Below are 21,121 nucleotides of genomic sequence, written 5' to 3'. Positions count from 1 at the left end.
CATTATTGACACACAGAGGCACCCGCAAAGCTGTTACACACCTCTATACGCATGGCTAGCGAAGCTCCCTTTCAATCTCTCCAAGCTTATTGCCGCTCTTAATGTCACGCTGACCGATAAAAAAATGGTATCAGTGTCTAGAGGCACCAAAACTGATCTCTAAGAATGCCAGGCTGATGTATACAGTTAAATTATTTGCATCATACATATCTTACTGCAGTACGCCTGGCGTGAATGTACCCAGGCATCACCGATGCTTGCCCTCGTTGCCACACTGCTCCTGTATCCTTTACTCATATAGTGTGGTACTGCCCCAGCTTATCCCCTACTGGGAAGAAGTTGTGGAAATAATTTCAGAAGCCTCAGGTATCCCCCACAGAGATAAGGCATACATTGCCTGTTAGGCACCACCTCTAGCACGGCCGCGCACAAGCATTTATAGAATATGCTTGCGTGTTGGCAAAAAAGGAGAACAGCCATGTGCTGGAAGTCGCCTATGCCTCCCCCTCTTGGACAGTGGCTTTCGGACCTGCGCACCAGCATTCTAGCACAACATGTACTATGTAAAGGGGGATCAGGCCAAACCATGCGGACTACACCTCCAAACTGGCACCAATATTTGGAAAAGGTGGAACCCAAGTCCGATTCCAGGGCACTATAGACGACTACTAGGTCTGCCTGACCAACAATATCACGTACATAACCCTTGATATACCTCCTCCTCAGAGGATGAGCTGCAGAGCACAAATGAGTTAGATTCTGGTGACATAAATGCACACCCACGGATTGCCGCTAGCATCTGCATGCATGTATGTATGTATGTTTGTCAGGGGCCATCGGGACAGTTCCCCCACCCCGGGCCACCCATTGTCCCCACCATATTCATATCCTCCCTACACACGCACTTACGACCCCACCACAGATGTAGTGTGAGTTCATGCCATTATGGTATTTCTTATAGAATGCAGGCATTTTCGCAATCGTGCTCCCTAATGTCTTATGTATATATACTAAGCTATCAATATACACCTCATGTTGACCATACGCACTACTCTATATTCAATTGTTCATTGGATGTTACGAGGAACGGAATCCCGCATTACTTAATATCAATACTGTACAACATGGAATGTTTGGGAAATATGATTGTTGTTTTGTTTTCTTAAAACAATAAAGGTTTTTTTTTTTTTTTTTTTTAAAAGGTCGAAGATCAATCCTTAAAGAGAAAGAGCAGGACGTGTCTGTTTGGAAGACAATGGCACAAAAAATCTCTCATGCCCCTCTCACCCCCTAACTTCTTCAGCATCATATCTAGTCTTTCACATTCCAGCGTAGTGTCCTCAGAGCCATCTCTGGAGATCAGGGATGCATATGGCCATGCCCCTCGTGTCTACTGATTCAAGGAACAGTTCGAGGTCTTCCAGTTCATCAAAGGCCCTGTGTGTACCATTGATAGTGAGGAGCATCATGGATGGTTAAAGGAGGCCATATCAAATGTCCAATTTCAGAAGTGTGGAGCATAATACCAGGAATGTCTTCCTATGAACCATAGTGTCTAGCGAAAAGTCAGCAGCAATGAAAACTTTGGAATCTCTGTATATGAAAGAACCTCTGTGGCGTTTCACAACTGTTAAAAGATGTCTGGCAAGCTGAAGGCATACGATGATGGGGCATGGTGTTGTCCTGTTATTATCAGTCCAGGAGTTGATCCAACATGCACGCTTAAACCCGAGTGGTGGGGAAAAGGCGATACCTTTAAGTTCCAGTAGAAACTTTGCATGGAAACTCTCCATTGCAGCTGCCTAAGAACATTCCCGGAGCCCCGAAAAGTATTCCTTCTTTTTATGGTCCTCTAGCTCTACCATCTTTCTCTTTATCTACCATAAGACATGCCCCCATCAATCCTATGTTCAACAGTACTTGTCCTGTCTTCTAGAGCCGTCATCCTCCTCTCAGTAGTGTTAATTTGCATTTGGAAACAGCTCGTAGGGCCTGGATTTCATATCCTACGCCAACCAAGATGCATCATACTATAGAAAAGTTATGGAGTTATTATTGCCATCGTTTTGTTGGCACAATTAGAAGACTATTTTGAATGGACGTTTGAATGGAGTACAAATATATTATTTCAAATCTTTGAAAACCATGTCAAGAACAGTTGAATCCTAGAACATGAGGCCACCATTGAGAAACAGCAGCATCTTCGTCACCACCTCAATGACACATAGATAATCTTTTAATACTCTACTAAAAATGCCATTGTATTGGTACAATATATGAAAAATAAGTTTCACCACTAATTTCAAAAGAGGCATATTTGCATGTCGAAGCCCCCTTCCTTTTTTTTTTTTTTTTTTTAACATTTCGATCCCAGAGGGTGAGGTCCCCAGGACCTAAGTTGACCCAGGGAGAGGTGCTGGGCGGCCCCATGCCCACTTTTTTAAAGAAAATAAGCCCCAGGCTCTTCACAGGCTCGGGGGAGGGCAGCTCCCCTCCTCTTTTTGACAAAAGGGGCCACCATCGGCTCAGAGTCAGCTGGGTTGCACGTCCCAGACTTTAAATATACCCACCCGAGGGATGGGGTCTCTGGGACCCTAAATGGGCTTTGGAAGGGGGCCCTACTATCACTCTCAATAAATATATATATATATATATATATATATAACAAAAATGGCAGCCTCCAATTTTTTAAATGTATTTATTTGCAGCTATCCAGTGGGACTCCAGCCTGGATCACAGCAAAATTCGTTGATTTTTACTGGCCCTGGGGTGAGGGTTTCCCTCTGAAGGAGTCCCCTACATGGGGCCTAGTGGGGTTGTGTAAGCCTACCCTGCCCCCTTATAGCATTTTCTTTTTTTAAACTTCAGTACAGGGGAATAAGTTGCTGATTGCTGTAATCGTTGCCAGCATGTTGCTGGCAGCCAATCAGGGCGTCTGACTCCCTCAGGAGTGAGCTGGCCTAAGGGACAAAAAGCACCTAGACCATTCAGAACGCTCTATTTTTTTTCATTGGCGCTCCTGCACTACTCTCACTGACCCAACCATCCAGATATACCAATATTTTTGCACCTTTATTTTTCATAAGCTACTGAATGAATTTACACCAAATCACATAAAGCAAATCTGCGGACCAAGATATAGCTTCCTGCTAAATTTGGCATAATCACGTTCAGCAGTTTTTGCCATAGCGCTGCTTAAAGCAGTCTAAGGAAAATACATGAGGAAATCTGCCTTTGGAATCCCCTTCTTTTTTCTCTGCCCCAGCTAGACAGATCACCCTAAAGCTTTCCAGGAAGGAGCGGAAGTGAATTTGCTTTTTCTTTAGACAGGTTTGTGAAGATTCATCAAACAGTGCCAACGTTATTAGCAATATAAAAATGCCACGTCCATGGAAGAACAATCCTAACTATAACTACCTAGTGTCAACAGCCACTGGGGGTGAGGGGAGTGGGGTTTACTACCCATATCTATTCCTGAACCCTAAAAACTCATTACTCACCAGTTTCCTTAACCATAACTGAATCCTAAAACCCCTTACAACTCTGTACCCTTACCTATCCTTAAACACTTAAAAAAAAACTTACACCCCTTACTTAGTTCGAATCAATTTCATTATTTAGTGTAATAAATAAACGCAGCTGCATTCGAAAATGGCATGCGTAGTACTACTTGCGTGGAGACGCCTGTGTTGTAAGAGCTACTTACCACTACAGATACTAAAGCAGGGAATAGAGATAAAGACCTGGAACCCAGTATAGACAGGGTACTAAGCAAAATGAAGTCCATGAGAAATATGATATAGGCCAAGGTGGAGAAAGTGGCTCTGAAACTAAATTCCCTCACCAGCAGTTCAAATGATTCAGAGAACGGAGTGGTAGTAAATGAAGACTTCGTCATAATACTCGAGGGCAAAGGACAATCTCTCTCAAGAGAGTTGAAAATTACTCATATGTGCCTTAAACACAATGAGTAAAGGGCTCCAAGAGAAAGTGGACACATGGAGCCCTTTTTTAGAAAACTGGTGAAATCCTTGCTTCTCAAAGGAAGTATGGGATTGCACCAGAGCAGTATTGAGAGAACAGTGGTAGACTAAATGTTTACTGCGTCTTAAGTCGTAACTTGTAAAGACCAAGCAAGGTGTATAGCGAGTGAAAACAAAAAATAAAAAAATAATCTATTGTGCTCTATGAACCAGTTAAGTACATAAAATCTTCAATAAGAAAGAAATTATCCACTCATTTCTGGAGAGGAATGCTCACAACAGCAAAACATTGGAATCATAAAGCCAGTGGGCACATCCTTTCCACCCGCTTACCAAAGCTTGAGAGGTAGACACAAATGTTTAAATGTTCATATGGGATGCTAGTTCCCCCAGATAAATTCAATTATGGCAGCTTGAAGAGGTTTAAACAAATGCAAAGACAGAACCACGAATGGCCTTAAGACGATACAAGAATCTGAATAGAACATTTATTGTATTAAGGTTTCTCTGACAGCGATAAAGATTACACCACCACCTCATTATAATGCACATTTCCTGAAAAATAAATATGAAATTAAACTTGCGCACATTCAGAATATCATCAGTTTCACACTACAATAATCAACATACTTTGGAGTACAACAGGATTACTAATGACAAGACTGCTACAGAGAAACCATCTGTATTTTAAACCTCACTCAATGCCTTACTGGATAAGTGAAAATCAGAGTGAGATCATCGGCACAGGCAGAAATTGTCTGGGAAAAGACCTCCCCTTTCAAATGCTCACTCACCCTACAAGTCTCTCTCTCTGGATCGGGAATACTTTCAACAGGCTCATATTGGCCTAAATGGAATTATAGGAGCAGAAATATAAAGACCATAACCATGTGATAGGCGGTGAGGTCTAAAGATCCACAGATGATAGTATCAAACTATTTCTGGTGCATTCTTTATATCTCGAAGTATCATGACCAGTGGTCTTGGGTAAGAATTAGTAAGACCCAAGAGTGTTAGCCTGTATGCTAAGTTATTTTCCAACAGAGGATAAGTCTTTATGGTTCCTCAGAAATTGACAAAACAAGAACTGTAAGTAATTTATTAGTAATTTAGAAAAAACTTTGCCGTTGAAATGAGGTAGTCGATGTTTGGGAAGATGTATGTAGTAAAATGTCTTTCAGGAATGTTTTGTTTCTTTCTTGTATTAGTATAGATCCCCTCACCTACCTTGGTGCCTCAAATGTATTGAGTTGCCATTTGTGTTTAGCTTGTTTGCAAACAAGCTTAGGGCCGCTACTCACCACAGAGCAAACAAATCTTGTAGCATGCCTTAGTAATGGCCCCATCCATGTGCTCATAAAAGCTAAATGCTTAGCAATGTGCCTGCTCTTTCTTTACACCTTGTTGATGTTGGCTTGAAGTGATCAGGACCACAGCTCCTGAGCCTACATCTTGATGATCAGATTTAAGGCTCATTTACAGTTGGTGTAAATAATCACCCACACTAAAAACTGGGGGGGAAGGCATTGAAAGCCAGAAAATTATTTCAAAACCATCAGTAGCCAGGCAGCACGTTCAAAACCAGCACACTGCTATTGCATAGAGATCCATTTCACCACTGGAAACCAAGAATAATTAGATCTGCTGTGTGTGCTACCAACCCTTTAAAGCAGGCATATATCACTGCAATCTCCAGGTAACAAAGCAGTTACAATTGGCAGCGTATCAGCAAATGCGCAGTCTTCATCCTCCAGGTCACTGGTCCTATGTGTTTCTACACTGGGCATAGGGTATTTACAGGAGAGTATCAAAGAAGCCACTATGTATATCATAAGTATGCAATTTCCTCTCAAACAAATAGTCTCCTGAAACACCTGGTGTCTCTGCTAGGATGGGAAGAACCTCATCACCCTTTTTTTCTAAAGAAGACTCTAGCACACAGAGGTGGGTCCTTTTTTTCTCAGTTCAGAAAGAGGCAGGTCTACAATGCTGGAGTGCAGTAGCTCCCATTGTAATAACTTTCTAGCTTCAATGGGGTTCCCTCTGTACATGCCTGGTTTAGGTCCAGATATTGATTTGTTCAGCTATGGATAAATGAGGAAACATTGAGTACTACTGGGGCTAATTTTAACACTACAAAAAGCACTTCAGACAAGCAGCGGGGTGTTCACACCACAAATTTCAGAAATCAATTGTGGGCTTTTCTGATTTGGATGTAAAAGCAGATGCTCTGAAGGTCCTTGTTGCCTTTTAAATAATAATGTTTTATTTTTCTCTATGCAAAAAGCAGTTTAGTTGTTTCAAATTTCAGATGGGAGTCTATACTAAACTAAGACTAACCTCACTTTCAGATGTACTACTTCTAACTTCTTTCAGTAGTAAATGATGCCCTTTAAGTTTAAAGTTTGGAGCCCTTGAGGTATATTACTGAGGATCAGCATGGGCTCATTTTTAACACTTAAAGCTGTATCACTTCAAAACTAAAGTATGTTCCACTGAAATTAATTAAGGACAGTTTTACTGTGAAAACCAGCAGTTGTATATTTTTCTAATACAAACAGCCTAAATGTAGCCAACACTCATCAATACCCTTTAAACATATTGCCAACCGTGACACTAAACAAATGTAATAATTTGGTTGCTCTCATGCTCTTAACCCCAAACCCGTAGCCTTATATTCCAAACCTTTAGCTTTACCCCCTTAACTTTACACACGTAAGCCTATTGCTTATACCAAAAACCCATGTTCCCTTATCCCTAACCTTAATCCTTTAATCTGAAACCTAGGATCTCAACTCATAACCCTTTCACCCCTAACACTTATACGCCAAGTTAGTACTCTTTAACCCAATACCCCAAATGCCTATTGTATTCCAGGCCCCCTAATCTCATATCCAAACTCTTAACTCTTGCGTCATACCCTTAACACCTTTTACCCTAAACTATATATCTGAAACCAATTACCCTATCCTCCAAACCCTTTAAGGTAAACCCGACTCTCAAAGTGTTATTCCTAAAACCCTAAAACTAACACTACTCCACAAACCATTAACATGTAACCCAATATCCCTAACACCATACCTATAAACCCCAATCTTTAACCCTTTTCATACTGTCCCTACATCTATATATTTTGGGAACAAACACTTTGGGAAATGCTTTTTTTTTTTTTTGTTGAGGTATATATTTTTTGAATAATTGATAAATGTTACTTAGAAGAGTTGCTTTTTAGGTTTTAAGCCAATGCCTGGTAATATGGTGTCCTGGAATTCGAAAACTATGAATGAGAGCCTTAGTGTTCAATACCGACTGATCTGGAGATAGCTCATTCCTTCCAAGTAGAAAATTGTATATGCCATCTTTCAAGAGGAATCTCTGGTGAAAGGGCACAGTACGGAGTCACTGTTATGCTGAAGTTTGCCTAAAGATAGCAAAGGCCACAGCAGTACTTCCTTACAGTCTAAGTACAAAGACCCTGCAGAAATTAAGAATATCCAAAATATTGCCAACATACTTTCAGGCTTCGAACCTTCTGAGGCAAGAGCTTCTGTACACGGTAAAAACAAGGGACTTTATTTCAGTCCAGCAAAACTGAGCATCAGGCTGCATTTCATAATCTTCATGGGCACTGAAAATAGCCTCGCCCATAAAAGGTGAATTCGCCAAACTCTGACTTCAGGCTTGCTAGATCTCCCATGAGCAACATCTTGTAACATCTGCAGAAATTTAGATTAGCAGATTTAAGATATTATGTGCTTTGAAAGACTATAAGCCTTATTTAGACTTTAGAAGAAAAGGCAAACCCCCAGATTTCCAGAGGAAACAAATTATTGAGAATAATTCACCAACTGAATCTTCTTCACAATAACATCCCTCTGGTAGAGTACATTCATCCTGGCAGAGTATACTTGTTATTTAGTTTCATCCAGAAATTGGACCATTTTCAGTTCCCTTCAAATTCTAAATGAGGCCCTAAATTTGTAGTATTCCCTCTGGCCATCCAGCAGAAATGTATAGACCTTTTGTATTTTATTCCGAAAGCCACTCAACATTCTGGAGACAATAGCAGAAACATTCTCTGCTAAGAAACTGATTTTATTATGCACACATTCTTCTGCATAAAAACCAACTAACATCACTCGCTCTCTCTCTCTCCCTGGAAATGCATAAGCATTTTTATCACAGAATGTTCTACAGACTGCCGACAGGTGATATGGAATGGGAAGCCTCAACCAATGACTAGGGCAGAACCAGCAACCTCATGTTTCTTCTCTTTTGCCATAAGTACTCCTTTAATAAGGATAATCGTTTAAAACTGTCACAAATTTACTCAACTAAGGAGACCCGTTAAGCTCAATTGGCTTTTGTGCACAATAGGTACCTTTAGGGTACCAAAACAAGTAAGAACATTGGGACCTAGATCTGTTGTGAAGGAATCCTGAATCCTGTTACTGCTTAGTCATAACATCTTTGCTAGAGGGAGAACAAACTAGCTTGCCGAATGGAGAACAGAGGGAGGTAAGGTGGAGAGGAAAGATTGAGGTAGAGAAAACACCTGTATGAAGAATTAACATCTACGAGGCAAAGTACTAAAGTCAGTAGAGGTTAGAGTGATGAGATATAATGTGGACGGCGGAGGGGCCTACATGGTGCTTGAACGGGAGAGATAAATGTTTAGAGGTAAGAAGAGATTAATCAAACTCATTGCGGTCTAAGGCCCTTGAATTTCAGATCTGAACAACAGCTCTGACTGATTCTATAAGATCTTTGTAACGTGAAGGATACTTCTATAGTATTATTCCATAACCTGTACGATCTGCTGCAATGCCTGAACCTGAAAAGTCTAAACTAAGGTGATAGCTGTGCTGTTAGAAGACGTAACATGTAAGTTCTGTATACCCTGAGGAACGTACGGTTGTCTCTTCAATCCCTATAATTAGCATAGGAAAGAAACAAGAGACACCTCTGTAAAAAATAACATATGGACCAGGTATTCTATACTCATTCGGTTAACCTCAGCCTGAGAAACTTTCAAAACAGGTATTGTCCCTTTATCCCAAAACCACATGAATCACATACTTCGACTCCGGAAGATAAATCTAACCCCACACTTCCCTGATGCTTTGTAAGTTGGGGTTATCAGGTTGCATTAAACAAAATGTGTGAGCACAGGGATACCACCAATTTCATCAGTGACAGTATTAGTGTACTACCCAAGCCACAACTATGAGTTTTGAAGGTTCTGTATCTTGTCCGTACTCAGATGTGCACAGCTAACCTAAGTGGAAAATACAAAGGTAAAACTTGCATCACTCATAAAAACAAAAAAGGAAGCAGTCAGACTGAACTGGAAATCTCTGTTTATAGTTTCACATATTTTGGCCGAGCTCACCATCCACCGTCTCAAAATCCCTTCTGCAAACTGAGTGCATGGAGTTAGCAATCAAGCAAGATGCAACAACCACTTATTCTCTCAGCTTCACCATCGTCTTTTACCTTTTGGCCCACTCGAGTGGGTGCAAAGTCTATGTGTTTAAAGTTGCACCTGTGACACTTGAAGACCATGATCGTGTAATGGACCACCTATTTGCAAAAAGAGTTTGACACACTTTCGACCTCATGGATTGAAGGGCAGGATATTGAGGCCACTAAGCATGATTTCTCGTCAACCATGAGCTCCAAGATCAAGCTTCACCATCAGAAATGGCTATCACTATTCGTGCAGAACACTGGAAGGCTAGTGCGTTAATGCGTTATGTCTCACCCACAGGCACTTTATCACTTCTTTGTGGACCTATAGTAAAGCATGGGTTTAAGCATGTCTGTCTCTCACTGGTAAGCATTCTTGGTTAACTTGTTGTACTGTACCACCATTCTCTCCCTGGCACATTCTAGCACTGATTCTTGCTAGCATTTTGAGGTCTAGGGCACAGCTCGGTTTTGGCACCAGTTCCTGCTGTCAATGACTAATAACACTTGTTTTTTTCTGAAACGTACTGGAATAAAAAAATATTAAAAAACACATTAATTTCCTCCACTTTATGGATTACTCAACACTGCCAATTGCTTGCACCTGCTTTCTTCCCAAAAAACAACTTGAAGAGTCTGCAGCTTCGCTTCTTTTTGTTTCACCACGTGCACATCAGAAGAAATGAGGACCATCCCAACAGAATGCTCTGATGAAGTTATATGACTCTGCTCTCCAAGACCCTCATCCAAGGTCAATGTGTTGCATGGAGGCAAACAAGGGGTGAGCTGGGGGACACAGGAAAAATTCATAGAAGTCTGTCCAAGCAATAAACCAAAATATAACAGTCATCCACAAAAACTACTTCCCCTAGTCCACAGTGACTAGTTTTGATCTTGTTCTGTGATGGAGGTCATCCAAATAAGTGACAGTGCCTGCAGAATGACTTGCAGTGTCTGTGACCTCTTCCGATAGCAGAACCAGGGTCTTGTCCAGTGAGGACTGAGACTGCAGCCTAGGTGCTCTCTCCAGGCAGCTAAGCTAGGGTTTCACTTCTTCACCTTCACCACCAGTTTGAGACGAATATCACACAGGAAGATGTTCATAAGCTCCTCACCGGCCTCTTGTGATATCTTGCTGATTAGCTGACCTCCTTGGCCAATGAGCATCTTCTATTGACAACAAAAAACACAGACATTCACATAATGGCAGAAGCTACATTACGCAACAGAAGGTTTGCATGCCACAAAACTGGAAGGGACTATGAGGCTGTACTACTAAAGAGAGACAAGTTTGCTGCCTCTCAATATACTGCCAAGAAGTGGTAGTATGGTGAAGTTCAGTCTGCAGTGAACACAGTATAACCCACATGGCTCTTCTACTGAGGTGAGCTCTGAATGAATGAGCGAGTGGTATGTAATACCGACCTAGAAGGGAGAGATCTGCTGGGTGTCAGCAATGAGGCAAAACATGCAGCTGCATTATTAGGGCGAGCTGGAAGTTGTGCGTGTGTCAGTGAGTGTAGTATTCAAAGGAGAGCAGGCTGGTGTAGGTGGAAGTGGCCCACGGACGTCTATAGTGATGAAGAAAGCTCATCTGGATATCCTGCTGTGTATGTGCCCAGGAGGCTCTAGCACCATTAAGAACTCATCCTTCTAGCATGACGGAGTTGTGGTCTTGGAAAGAAAGAGCCTTGTGTTGATGAGTGCGCTGCTAATGAGGAGTTAACACTGGAAAGAGCAGGGCCTAGTGTTGATCAGTTTAGGACCGAAGATGATGCAGGGATAGGGATAACTCAGTTTGGTGTCAAGGAGTGTGGGATTTAATAGCATTTATACAACGAGCTCATCTTGATGTTGGTGAATATAACATCAATGGAGCTGTCATACTAGAGAGAACTCAGCAGGGTGATCGTGAGAATGGGGCCCAAGAGCTTGTAGAACTGGGAAGTTTGGTGTTGGTAAGTTTGAAACCAAGATACTGTATCACTGGTTAGTTCAGCTTGATTGTGACAGAGGTGGGGTTCGTGTACCAGAGAGTTAAGAGCTTGCCTTTGTATCGGAGTGTGACACCACAAATTCTGAAGTCCCATTTACAAAATTATGTGTTGCAGTTTTTGTTCGAATTAAGGTTTTTGTTGAACCGTAAAGCTTTAATCTCTGAATTACATGACCTGCCAAATGGCAAACTCACCGCATGGCTATCTTTATGTACCAAAAGCTTCTGAAGGATAACCAGCTCCCCTCCAGGACCTTCTTCCCAGACTTCAATGGACTACAACAAAATGAAAGAGGCAGTGCTGCATGATTCAGAGTTAAAATGTTCCATTCACCAGCACCTTTGAAAAACACTGGGCAACTCTACCTATCAAGTCTGTCAGATCTTTTGACGTGTTTCTCTGGATGAAAATCAATACATTTGTATACTTGTCCAAAGGGGTTTAGGCCACTCCCTGGTTATTTCCGAGTTCGCATATGCCTGCTTTCTGGAGAGCATTAACTGGCTTGCCTGCTTATTTTAAATATTTCTCAGCTTTGGACATCTGCACTAGTCTCACAGGCTCTCACTGTTTTTTCTGTATGTTTTTCTATTTCCTAGTGTTCCTCACATTGTAGAGGCCATACCTTGTTCCGCTCAATCTTGTTTCCTACCCACTGACGCTATGAGTGTACTTGGGATTTGTACACATTGCACCCAAGTTCACTGTTCAGCTATGTAGTATTGCCAACTCTAGATCTACTACCTGCTATATAAACATACAAATGAAAATATCTACTCTCTAGGTAATTTTACCTTTACTTATACAAGTGTTGTCTGCTCTCTCTTGGCATTTTGTGAGATTCCTAGTACAGGCCTTGTTTACGCTCTCAGTGTATTTCTGAGACCACCTGTATAGTCCCTGCCTGCTGTCTCTAGGCTTTTAAAATCCCCCATACAATCATTGAAACCTCTCCTTTTCTCAGCCTGCACGTACAGGACCTGCCTGGTGTCTTCTAATTTTCTAATCTCAGATGCACGGACCTACCTGGACTCTTGCTGAGCATTCTAAACTCACATGTACAGGACCTGCTTTTTCTCTTATGCGTTTCTAAGCTCACTGGCACTGTCCTTGTCTGTTCTCTATATTTTTGACCTCATCTGCATACCCTTCGGCTGCTTACTTTAGATATTTCCGAGCTACCTTGTACGTGCTATGCTCAATCTCTGTTTTTTGAAGCTCACTTGTAAAGGCCATTTCCTCCCTGATGCCGTGTTTCTCCTTACTAGTTCAGTCTTTGATTACTCACTTTGTTTAAAGCAGGCTTACACAAAATGGCTGTTCCTACTCTCAGCTATGTGTTTCTGAGCTCACCTTCTCCTCTCAATAACTGATGTTATCAGTTTTAGGTCTTACCTGCTCGCACTGGGCTTTTCTTGCCTCACTTGCACAGACCTTCACCAATCTCTGAATTTGTGAGCTCACTTAAAACAATACTAATGATACATCATTATTTTAAAGTACTGCTCCATTTCAAAAACCACAAACATGCTCCATTTACAAAATATTTCAAACTAAAGAGGACATGCTTTATGATACAATTAAATCATTACTTCACATTGTCTGCTTCTATAATATTAACTAAGAGATACATTTCTCTTCTAGTGTTTGTATTATATTTTTCAGGTTTAAATCACAGGGTGAGATCTAGAAGATATGCTATTCAGCTATACGTTTACAGAACATTATATTTAGCTGGTAACTTGATGCCCTTCCATACAACTGTAAAAAAAAAACAATTTTTATGCTACCTCTTATGCAAATAGTAGCCCACAACTTTCAAACTTCTCATCAGCTGAATGAGCTCACTCGTTTTGTGCTTACAGGTATATTGGACTTTCCAACCTTGTTTACAGGTCAGAGGAGGTCGGTGTTAAGGTATAACCTTCTAGTAGAGCTACCTTTATGTAGATTGCTTTCAGATCATATCGAGTTTACTGCTTTTGGTCACTCGTGTATTTCTGCTCTTGCTGACTTTGGACTTACCTGGTTTACATTGTAAGGAACTTCCTGGGGCAGATATTCCAATAACTTAGAGCGGACAACATTATTGCAGATTTCTTGCGGACACTGGGTGGTCACAACGCCGCTGTGAAATTCCCATGGACTAGGCTTCGCTAGTGACAGTAGGTACCTCTGGAAAACAATGACACAAGCCAATGTGAAATTAATCTACCATATCTGCTTTTATGTCATTCTCCACCCTTCCACGGTAACCTCAAGTACTCGCATACTCAAGTAACGAGCACTGGCAGAGCCAATAGGTCTTGACTATGCAAGAGCTATTGGGTTTGCCAATGTTTTAGCCACGCTGTACACAAGCTCAATAAGGCTAAAAGTTAGTGGCGTAGAGGAGAGTGGTGTGGAGTGTCGTAGAGTGGAATGGTGAAGAGTAGAGTGGAGAAGAGTAGAGTGGAAAAATGTGGAGTGGCACAGAATGTCGTGTATTGGAGTGACAGAGTAGAGTTGCATTTAGTGGAGTAGCGCAGAGTGAAATGGACTGGTGTAGAGTGCTTTGGTGTTGAGTATTGCAGAGTATAGTGTTGAAGAGTTCAGCAGCATAAAATGCAGTGGCTTAGATTAGAGTTGCTGCTTAGTAGAGTGCAGTGGCACAGAGTGGAGTGGTGTGGCGTAGAGTACAGTGAAAAAACTAGAGTGCAGTAGAGTAGAGTATTACAGAGTAGATTATAGTGCCGTGGAGTGCAGTAGCTTAGAGTGGAGTGCTGCTGAGTGCAGTGTTGTAAAGTGGAGTGATAAGGAATTGAATGGCATAGAGGGCATTGACATAGAATGCAGTAGTGCACAAGTAGAGTGGGGTAGAGTTCAGTGGCGTAGAGTGCAGTGTTGCAGAATAGTGTTGGAGAGTGGCGTAAATTGCATTGGCACAGAGTGGTGTAGAGTGAAGTGGCATTGAGAACAGTGGTGCATAGTCGAGTGCAGTGGCATTCGGTACAGTGGTGTAGAGTAGCATGCAGTGACATCCTGTGGAGTAGAGTGAATTAGCGTAGAGTGTTGCAGAGTACAGTGGCGTAGAATGCAGAGGCATAAAATTCAGCAGCGTACAAAGCAGTGGTGTAGAATGCAGTGGCATAGATTAGAGTGGTGCACAGTAGAGTGCAGTAGTGCAGAGTAGAGTGGCGTGGCAGAGTGCAGTGGCATGGAGTACAGCGGCACAGAGTCAAGTGTCGTAGAGTGGCACAGTGCATTTGGTGTATAGTGCAGTAGTGCAGAATAGAGTTGCATGGAGTTACGTGGCAGGGAGTGCAGTGTTGTGGAGTGGCGCAGGGTAGAGTGGTGTAGAGTTCAGTGGCGAAGAGTGCAGTGTTGCAGAGTGCAGTGTTGCAGAGTAGAGTGTCAGTGCATTGGCATAGAGTGCAATGGCATAGACAGCAGTGGTGCAGAGCATATTGCAGTGGCTTGGAGTGGTGCAACGTGGAGTGGCGAAGAGTGAAGTGTGCATGGTGTGGTAGCACACAGCCACTTCAGACAACACATTTTCAACTGAAATGACCACTACATTAACACAGATATACAGTTTACTAATACAACGATACAGTGCACAAACAATGTGTGGAAATGGCATCACCTTCTGTGATTTGTTTTGATCATATTAAAGTATTAGTTTGCAACACACTTCAGAATTAACTAAAATTTCCTTCATTTATGCTTCGCTAATTCAGATATATACTTAAATACATGCACAGTTCATTGTGTGCTAGAGAAAAAAAAGTTAACACAAGGCTCCTTCCGAAGACAGAGCCTGACGTTTGACCTCTGTCTCTGAATGCACAGCAAATGTGACAAGATAAGAACAAGAATTACAAGCCTTTTAACAGAACAGAGCACTACTGGAAGAATACAAGGAGAGCTAGTGAGAAAAAAGAAACTAAACCTAGACAGTCTGAAACAAATACAGCCAGCAAACAGAACACAGAAAATGTGAGTTATAAACCACCATGTCAATGGTAAGCAACAGGCAAAATGCATTTCCGGGGAAGGTTTCTGAATGTCCCCGTGATGTCTTTAGCAAACTGAACAGCTCCGCTGTCTGTTAGACTTCAACTTAAAAATGGCAATTACATTATTCAGTTTCTCACAACAAGCTAAAGACTGGAAGCCCTGTAGAGCAACGATTCATGGAGAATTATAGATGTGAGGGTGGAATGAGGAATTTAAGAGTTGTAGTGGTGGTAGGGTGCAGAAGGTGTAGGTGAGGAGCACAGGCAAGAGACGCAATGCACAGCATGGTTGGGAACCTTCTGAGTGTGTTCTGCTGCATGCAATAGCCTGTAATAAAAATGTATCTCATACATTTACCTTTAGAGTCTCTACTTCCTCTCCACTCAACGCAGACAGCATGAAGACTTCCTGAAAATGAGGCCAGCCTTTCCTACTCTTTAGATCCATTACCAACTGCTTCTCATCTGCAGCTGAAGTAACGCAATCTGTTTCAAAATCCTCCCAGTTCTCCAACTTTCTTCTGTGGATACCTTTTCCAGGGTCCAGGCTGCGATCAGAATCTGCTTGGACATCGCTGTTTATTTCTTTGTGTACACCTCCTACATACTCCACGAGCTGCAATTTGTGTTTTTTGTCTGCCTCACCAACAGCCACCTCCCTAGTTACTCCTTGTGACTGCAAAGTTTCCTTCTGTGAGGAAGTGGAGAAGGGCTTGACCAAAGATTTCACTTGCAGCTTCTTTCCATCCACAAATCCCTCTGTCAGCTCCTCTACCAAGTCCAAGAGTACTCCTTTCTTCTTCACGAGGTCCACCTAGAGAAAGTGAGAAGTAATAACAATGAGAATAAGAACAATCTGAAAGAGAACCACCTCTGGGAATACAAGAAAAAGGACTTTTGATATGCTGGCCTTCTGCTCAGATGAGGAAACTGATAATTAATGATTGATAAGAAGAAGGAGGTTACAGACGGAAACACCACCACAGGGAAGAGCTATTTTAGGTACCACTAAAGTTCATTTTTGAGAATCAATGACAGTCTGTACGGAGGTCTTTCTTACAAGTTTGGAAAACCAGGATAGTGGCAAGGCATCATCTAATACACTTGATTCACTGGTCTATTAATATTTCAAATAAAATGCAAAAACGTAGGCTTTGTGTGTGTCAATATGTTTGTGTTGAAGAGGGTTTTTCCAATCATCACCAGTGCTGAAGGCACAAATATAAGAAAACAGGCATCAATTGCATCATGGAGATAATAAGCAGAATCATATTAATATAGATGTGTTCCAAAAGCCCTAACACTGCTGCTTTTTTTTAGAGAGAGAAATGATTAATAACAGAAGTGACACTGAAAGGAGGTGCTAGAAAGCAATGTGGACGATTCACCTGGCTCCTAAAGCAGAGCACTGCAGAGAAAAGAACAATAAGTTTAAGGCTTCAGATTCATTTCACAATCTTTGTGCGTTTAAGCCAGGCTTCTTTAACAAGTAGTTCGTGAGCTACTGGTAAGCTCTCCATTGTCCTGTAAGTAGCTCTTCTGTGTGCAGCTCATATATGTATACTAAAATTGAAAAGCATGTATACGGGATGAAAATATGTGTATTTACAGAACTTATGCTGATGTTTGAACAGAAATGGTTGAATGTGCAAAATATATTTAAAGCAGATATTTGAGTTATGTATTTTGAGGCAGCATTTGGGGGCTCCTGGCGCATATTATTACACTGCTGCCAATGGTCTTTCACCTGTGGTTGTTATGCATTACCCTTATAGAGGCAAATCAAATTGACAAACCCTTTTCAACATTAGAACAGCTAACTCTCCCTGACGCACTGAGGTGATAACTGCTGGTGATCTTGGATGGGATGGCCACTAATGTAATCTTGAATAGTGCAGTCACTATTACAATGCTAATAATAGTGGCGTGTGATGATTTTAATTGAGCATAAGTAGCTATGATTGCAGAAAAGGTTGGAGACCTCTGCTTTAAGCCAACAAGTAAAACTAAGAATAGGGTTTAATAATAGTTGTTATTTTGTGTACTTGTAGGCATGAATCTCAAAGGGTCGTGCACACCGTTATACTAGAGAGTGTGCATGCATAATGTTTTGAGGCACAAAGATGCCAGAGTGAAGAGACTGAAGTTATTGATGTAATATTCCTGTGCACATTTTGATGCATATAGCCTCTTAAAATATTTAGGCTGCACTAAACATCAAAACTACATGACGTGTCACCTGTTCCATTATGCATTCCTCTCTCTCTCTCTCACAGTCTTGCCAGAGTCCTCCACATCTTAACAGCCCCAGTTCCTAACAGCTAAGAAGTCTGGTAAAAAGACCAGATCTATCAATAAGCCAATATATTACTTGTGTATTTTAGGTGGGCCACCATGATCACCTCTAAAAAGAAGCACTGGACAGAAGATTAGTGTGAGCCTAGTCCCCAAAATTGGCAACATTTACCCCCAAAAGTCTTCTTTTGTGCAATTAACAGACTGCAGGGCAGGGTATTTGCACTTAAGAGTAACTGGAGATTGAAGCTCACCCTCATCTAAATGTTTCCCTAGTCCATGCAGCTCTCTTGCATACAAACGCTTGTGATGGTAATGAGGGGTCTTTTCTGTCGACCTAGACGGATTTATAGTCCACTAGTAAAAGTCATCATCCAGAGTGTATAAACTTATGTATGATACTCTATGTAAGGGCCTGAAAACCATTTTGTTTTGTAATTTTTGCATACTTGGTGTATCAGAAACCTCTAAAGGCGTGCTGAGGTGGCATGTTAGCCAGCATCGGACTGTCAATGCAGGTGCTCGGGGGACGTGACTAACCAGGCATGAGAAATGAGGAAAAGGAGACTGATAGGCAGGTTTGATGCTCTCCCAACGAGGAAGTGTGGAAATAGAAGAGAAGCGGAACAATTTACAACACCACACTGGGCATGAAAGACAGGGTGCCTTATATTTTGCCCAAAGTTGGTATGCCAGGTATATGAATGTGCATGAGGATGCATGGAGGTTAGGCAAGCACAGCCAGAAGCAGCAAGGTTTCCTTGGCTCAGGATGAACAACTGGCTCGATCTGAGCCATGACATAAGCAGGGCACAGAGTCCCATATCCCAGCCTACTGCTCTCATTGGTTGACCTGTCAAGCAAAGGCGAGGGAAGTTCACAAAAGCTCAACCACCTAATGAATGCAACGCCATCACACTCACAAACACACCTCTTAATGTACAGTACCAAACAACATGGCCACACACTACAATGCATGCCCCTGAGCGCACAAACACAAACAAATGAACTATAGCAAAGAAAGAACAAGTACTGGCAAAGATAATCGTCTGACTTTTGGGAACTATTGGATTTGCCAATAGTTTTTAGGCCTGCTGCACAGCATCCCCAAAGCGGGTGAGAGGGGTTGGAGAAGCAAAATCAAACACAGGGGCATAGGTGAGAGGGCATTAACATGGAAGCAGTGGTGGGGGAAGATAGCAAAGTGGAGCTCAGGGGGAGAAAACAGGTGAAACAGCACCAGGTAGCAGGCAGGGGAGAAGCACAAAGGCAAGATAGCGAAAGGGCGGGGGCAACAGACCAGAAAGAGCACAACATGGGGTGGTGTGAAGAAGCATATGGATGACAGAGAGCAAGAGAAGTGCACAAGGGACATGGCTGGAAAACACATGCACCCCAAAAAGAAAAGAAATGATGCTTGAAAAGCAAGCACTGGAAGCATGAAAGCCAGCCAATCAATAGAGATGGTAAAGCGACTATGCTTTAAGGGAGGAGCAAACACAAGATTGAGAAGCTAGGACAGGAATGTGAAGCAGACAAACAAGAGGAACAGGAAAGCCAACTGTAGAAAGCAATGGGTGGGCTCCGAACCCGTTTGTTTTTGGTAAGCCCAGAATATGTATTGCCATAAACAGTGCATGCACTATATAGCAGGCGAACCCTAAAAGAAGAAACAAAAGTGGATAAATTCGATGTGCGCTAATGTAAACAATACAGTGACATCCAATTTCAAAGTGAAAAACGAGGCTCTCACAACCAGTCTACACAATATACTTGCAATGAGTAGAAGGGAATAATTGAGGTACAACAAAAGAGTCTTAAGGAAAAACATGGTAAAGTAATACCACTGCAGAGCTAGCCCAGCCATGAAAGTTCACAAGGACGCAGGACACACAATGCATTAGTAATCACCATCACTCAGACTGCAGACCTATGTATAGCACAGAATCAACTCATCAAGACATCTGGCAATGCCTCTTGGTGGTACTTGATGGAGGCGAGTTTGCTTTGATGACACTGTCAACTATGAGACACTGCCAAACTGCCCCATGACTTCACCATATCAAGCGTAAGTGAATGAAAAAAGAAATTAAAGTCTCACTACATCTTGCACAAATCATATGCATCGAGAGACTAACTAACGTACCTACAAACTAATATTAACAGATGTGTTCCAACCAGGTATCTCAGATGACGAAATGCCCATTCTTTACTTTGTGCCAAGGGCCATCAATTGCTGGTAGTCGCAGATTTGCTATCCAAGGACCAAAGCTCTCAAACACTCTTCTGTTACGAGTGAGAGAAGAGCAAGACTAGAAACTGAAAACCTCTCTGTTCAGCTTCACCTTAAACTCCTTTGGTCCCCTGTCCAAAATATGAGCTGTTTTTTCCCCCCACTGTACCTCCCCCATAATTACTGATAACCCTGTGCTCTAAACCAGTCTCAGCTAAAGTCGCATGTCCGAAAAATAATCAATAAATAACTAAACCCACTGTCCCACTGGCTTAGGGAGAAGACAGTATCAAGTATTCCATACACTCTGATATGCCCAGGGGAGCAGAGACCACTTCGCACTCCAGTAGGACATTATTATTTACATGCATTTTTATTTAAAATGGTAACCACTTCGCAAATCACTGCAATGTCTGGGATAGAGACTCTTTCGGTCTTAAATATCTGGAATACATGAGAGCAATTTTATTCATCTTTAGAACATTCTCTGTTGTATTTGCTATTAAATGCTTGGCTTTAATGTAACTAGTAAGAAATTACATTTTGCAATTGTTTTGATTAAGTAATAAAGAGTATAATGAAAACAATACAATAAAAATAATGTAATAACTAAAATAACAATAAATAAAATAATAATGAATAATTCCATTCTTTCACTTGGCTTCTCATTTCTTTTTAATTAGAATCTTTGATATATTTTCTGTGCCGTCTGAAGCTTTAAGGCCTCTACGCATCTACCTGTGTGTTGGGTATTCTCTGAAGAGATAGGGAGACATAATTCAGTTCAGAAGAGGCTTTTTATGACACTGCTTCTGAATCCAAAGAGAAATGACAAAAGATAAAGACACATGCTTCAAAATGGTACAGGGTGAGACCCCAACCACACTGCGCACCCCACCCTGCTAAAGTAGTAGTGCTTCCTGACCCCTCTTACCTTGTTCATCACCAGAATGCTTGGTACTTCTGGGAACTTGGAGAGGCACTTTAACACCTCTGGGTGCAGCCTGTGCCGCGTCCAGAAATCTGCAATATCGACCAGAACCAAAACTGAAAAAGAAAGGGAAAAAGCCTTACACAACTTTGCAACATGGCACCACTGTGAAGGCCATAAACCCCTCACATGGCACATTGATAGTACAAAGAATA

At 41.8% G+C, this 21,121-nt stretch overlaps 1 protein-coding gene across 1 annotated transcript in view; it reads right to left on the bottom strand.

Annotated features, from left to right (window-relative positions):
• Positions 1-4,457: 4,457 nt before the first annotated feature.
• ERAL1 (Era like 12S mitochondrial rRNA chaperone 1) overlaps positions 4,458-21,121 on the bottom strand; it is a 31,720-nt gene continuing 15,056 nt past the window's right edge. The window contains exons 7-11 of the mRNA XM_069226208.1: positions 20,910-21,022; positions 15,806-16,261; positions 13,475-13,624; positions 11,644-11,724; positions 4,458-10,622 (exon numbers count right to left, since the gene is read on the bottom strand). Of these exons, the coding sequence (XP_069082309.1) occupies positions 10,500-10,622; positions 11,644-11,724; positions 13,475-13,624; positions 15,806-16,261; positions 20,910-21,022 (923 nt within the window). The 3' untranslated portion in view covers positions 4,458-10,499. The remainder of the gene's footprint in view (positions 10,623-11,643; positions 11,725-13,474; positions 13,625-15,805; positions 16,262-20,909; positions 21,023-21,121) is intronic.

The sequence above is a fragment of the Pleurodeles waltl genome, chromosome 3_1 (genome assembly GCF_031143425.1).
Source record: "Pleurodeles waltl isolate 20211129_DDA chromosome 3_1, aPleWal1.hap1.20221129, whole genome shotgun sequence".
Classification (NCBI taxonomy): Eukaryota; Metazoa; Chordata; class Amphibia; order Caudata; family Salamandridae; genus Pleurodeles; species Pleurodeles waltl.
This window is presented reverse-complemented; position numbering and strand designations above follow the sequence as displayed.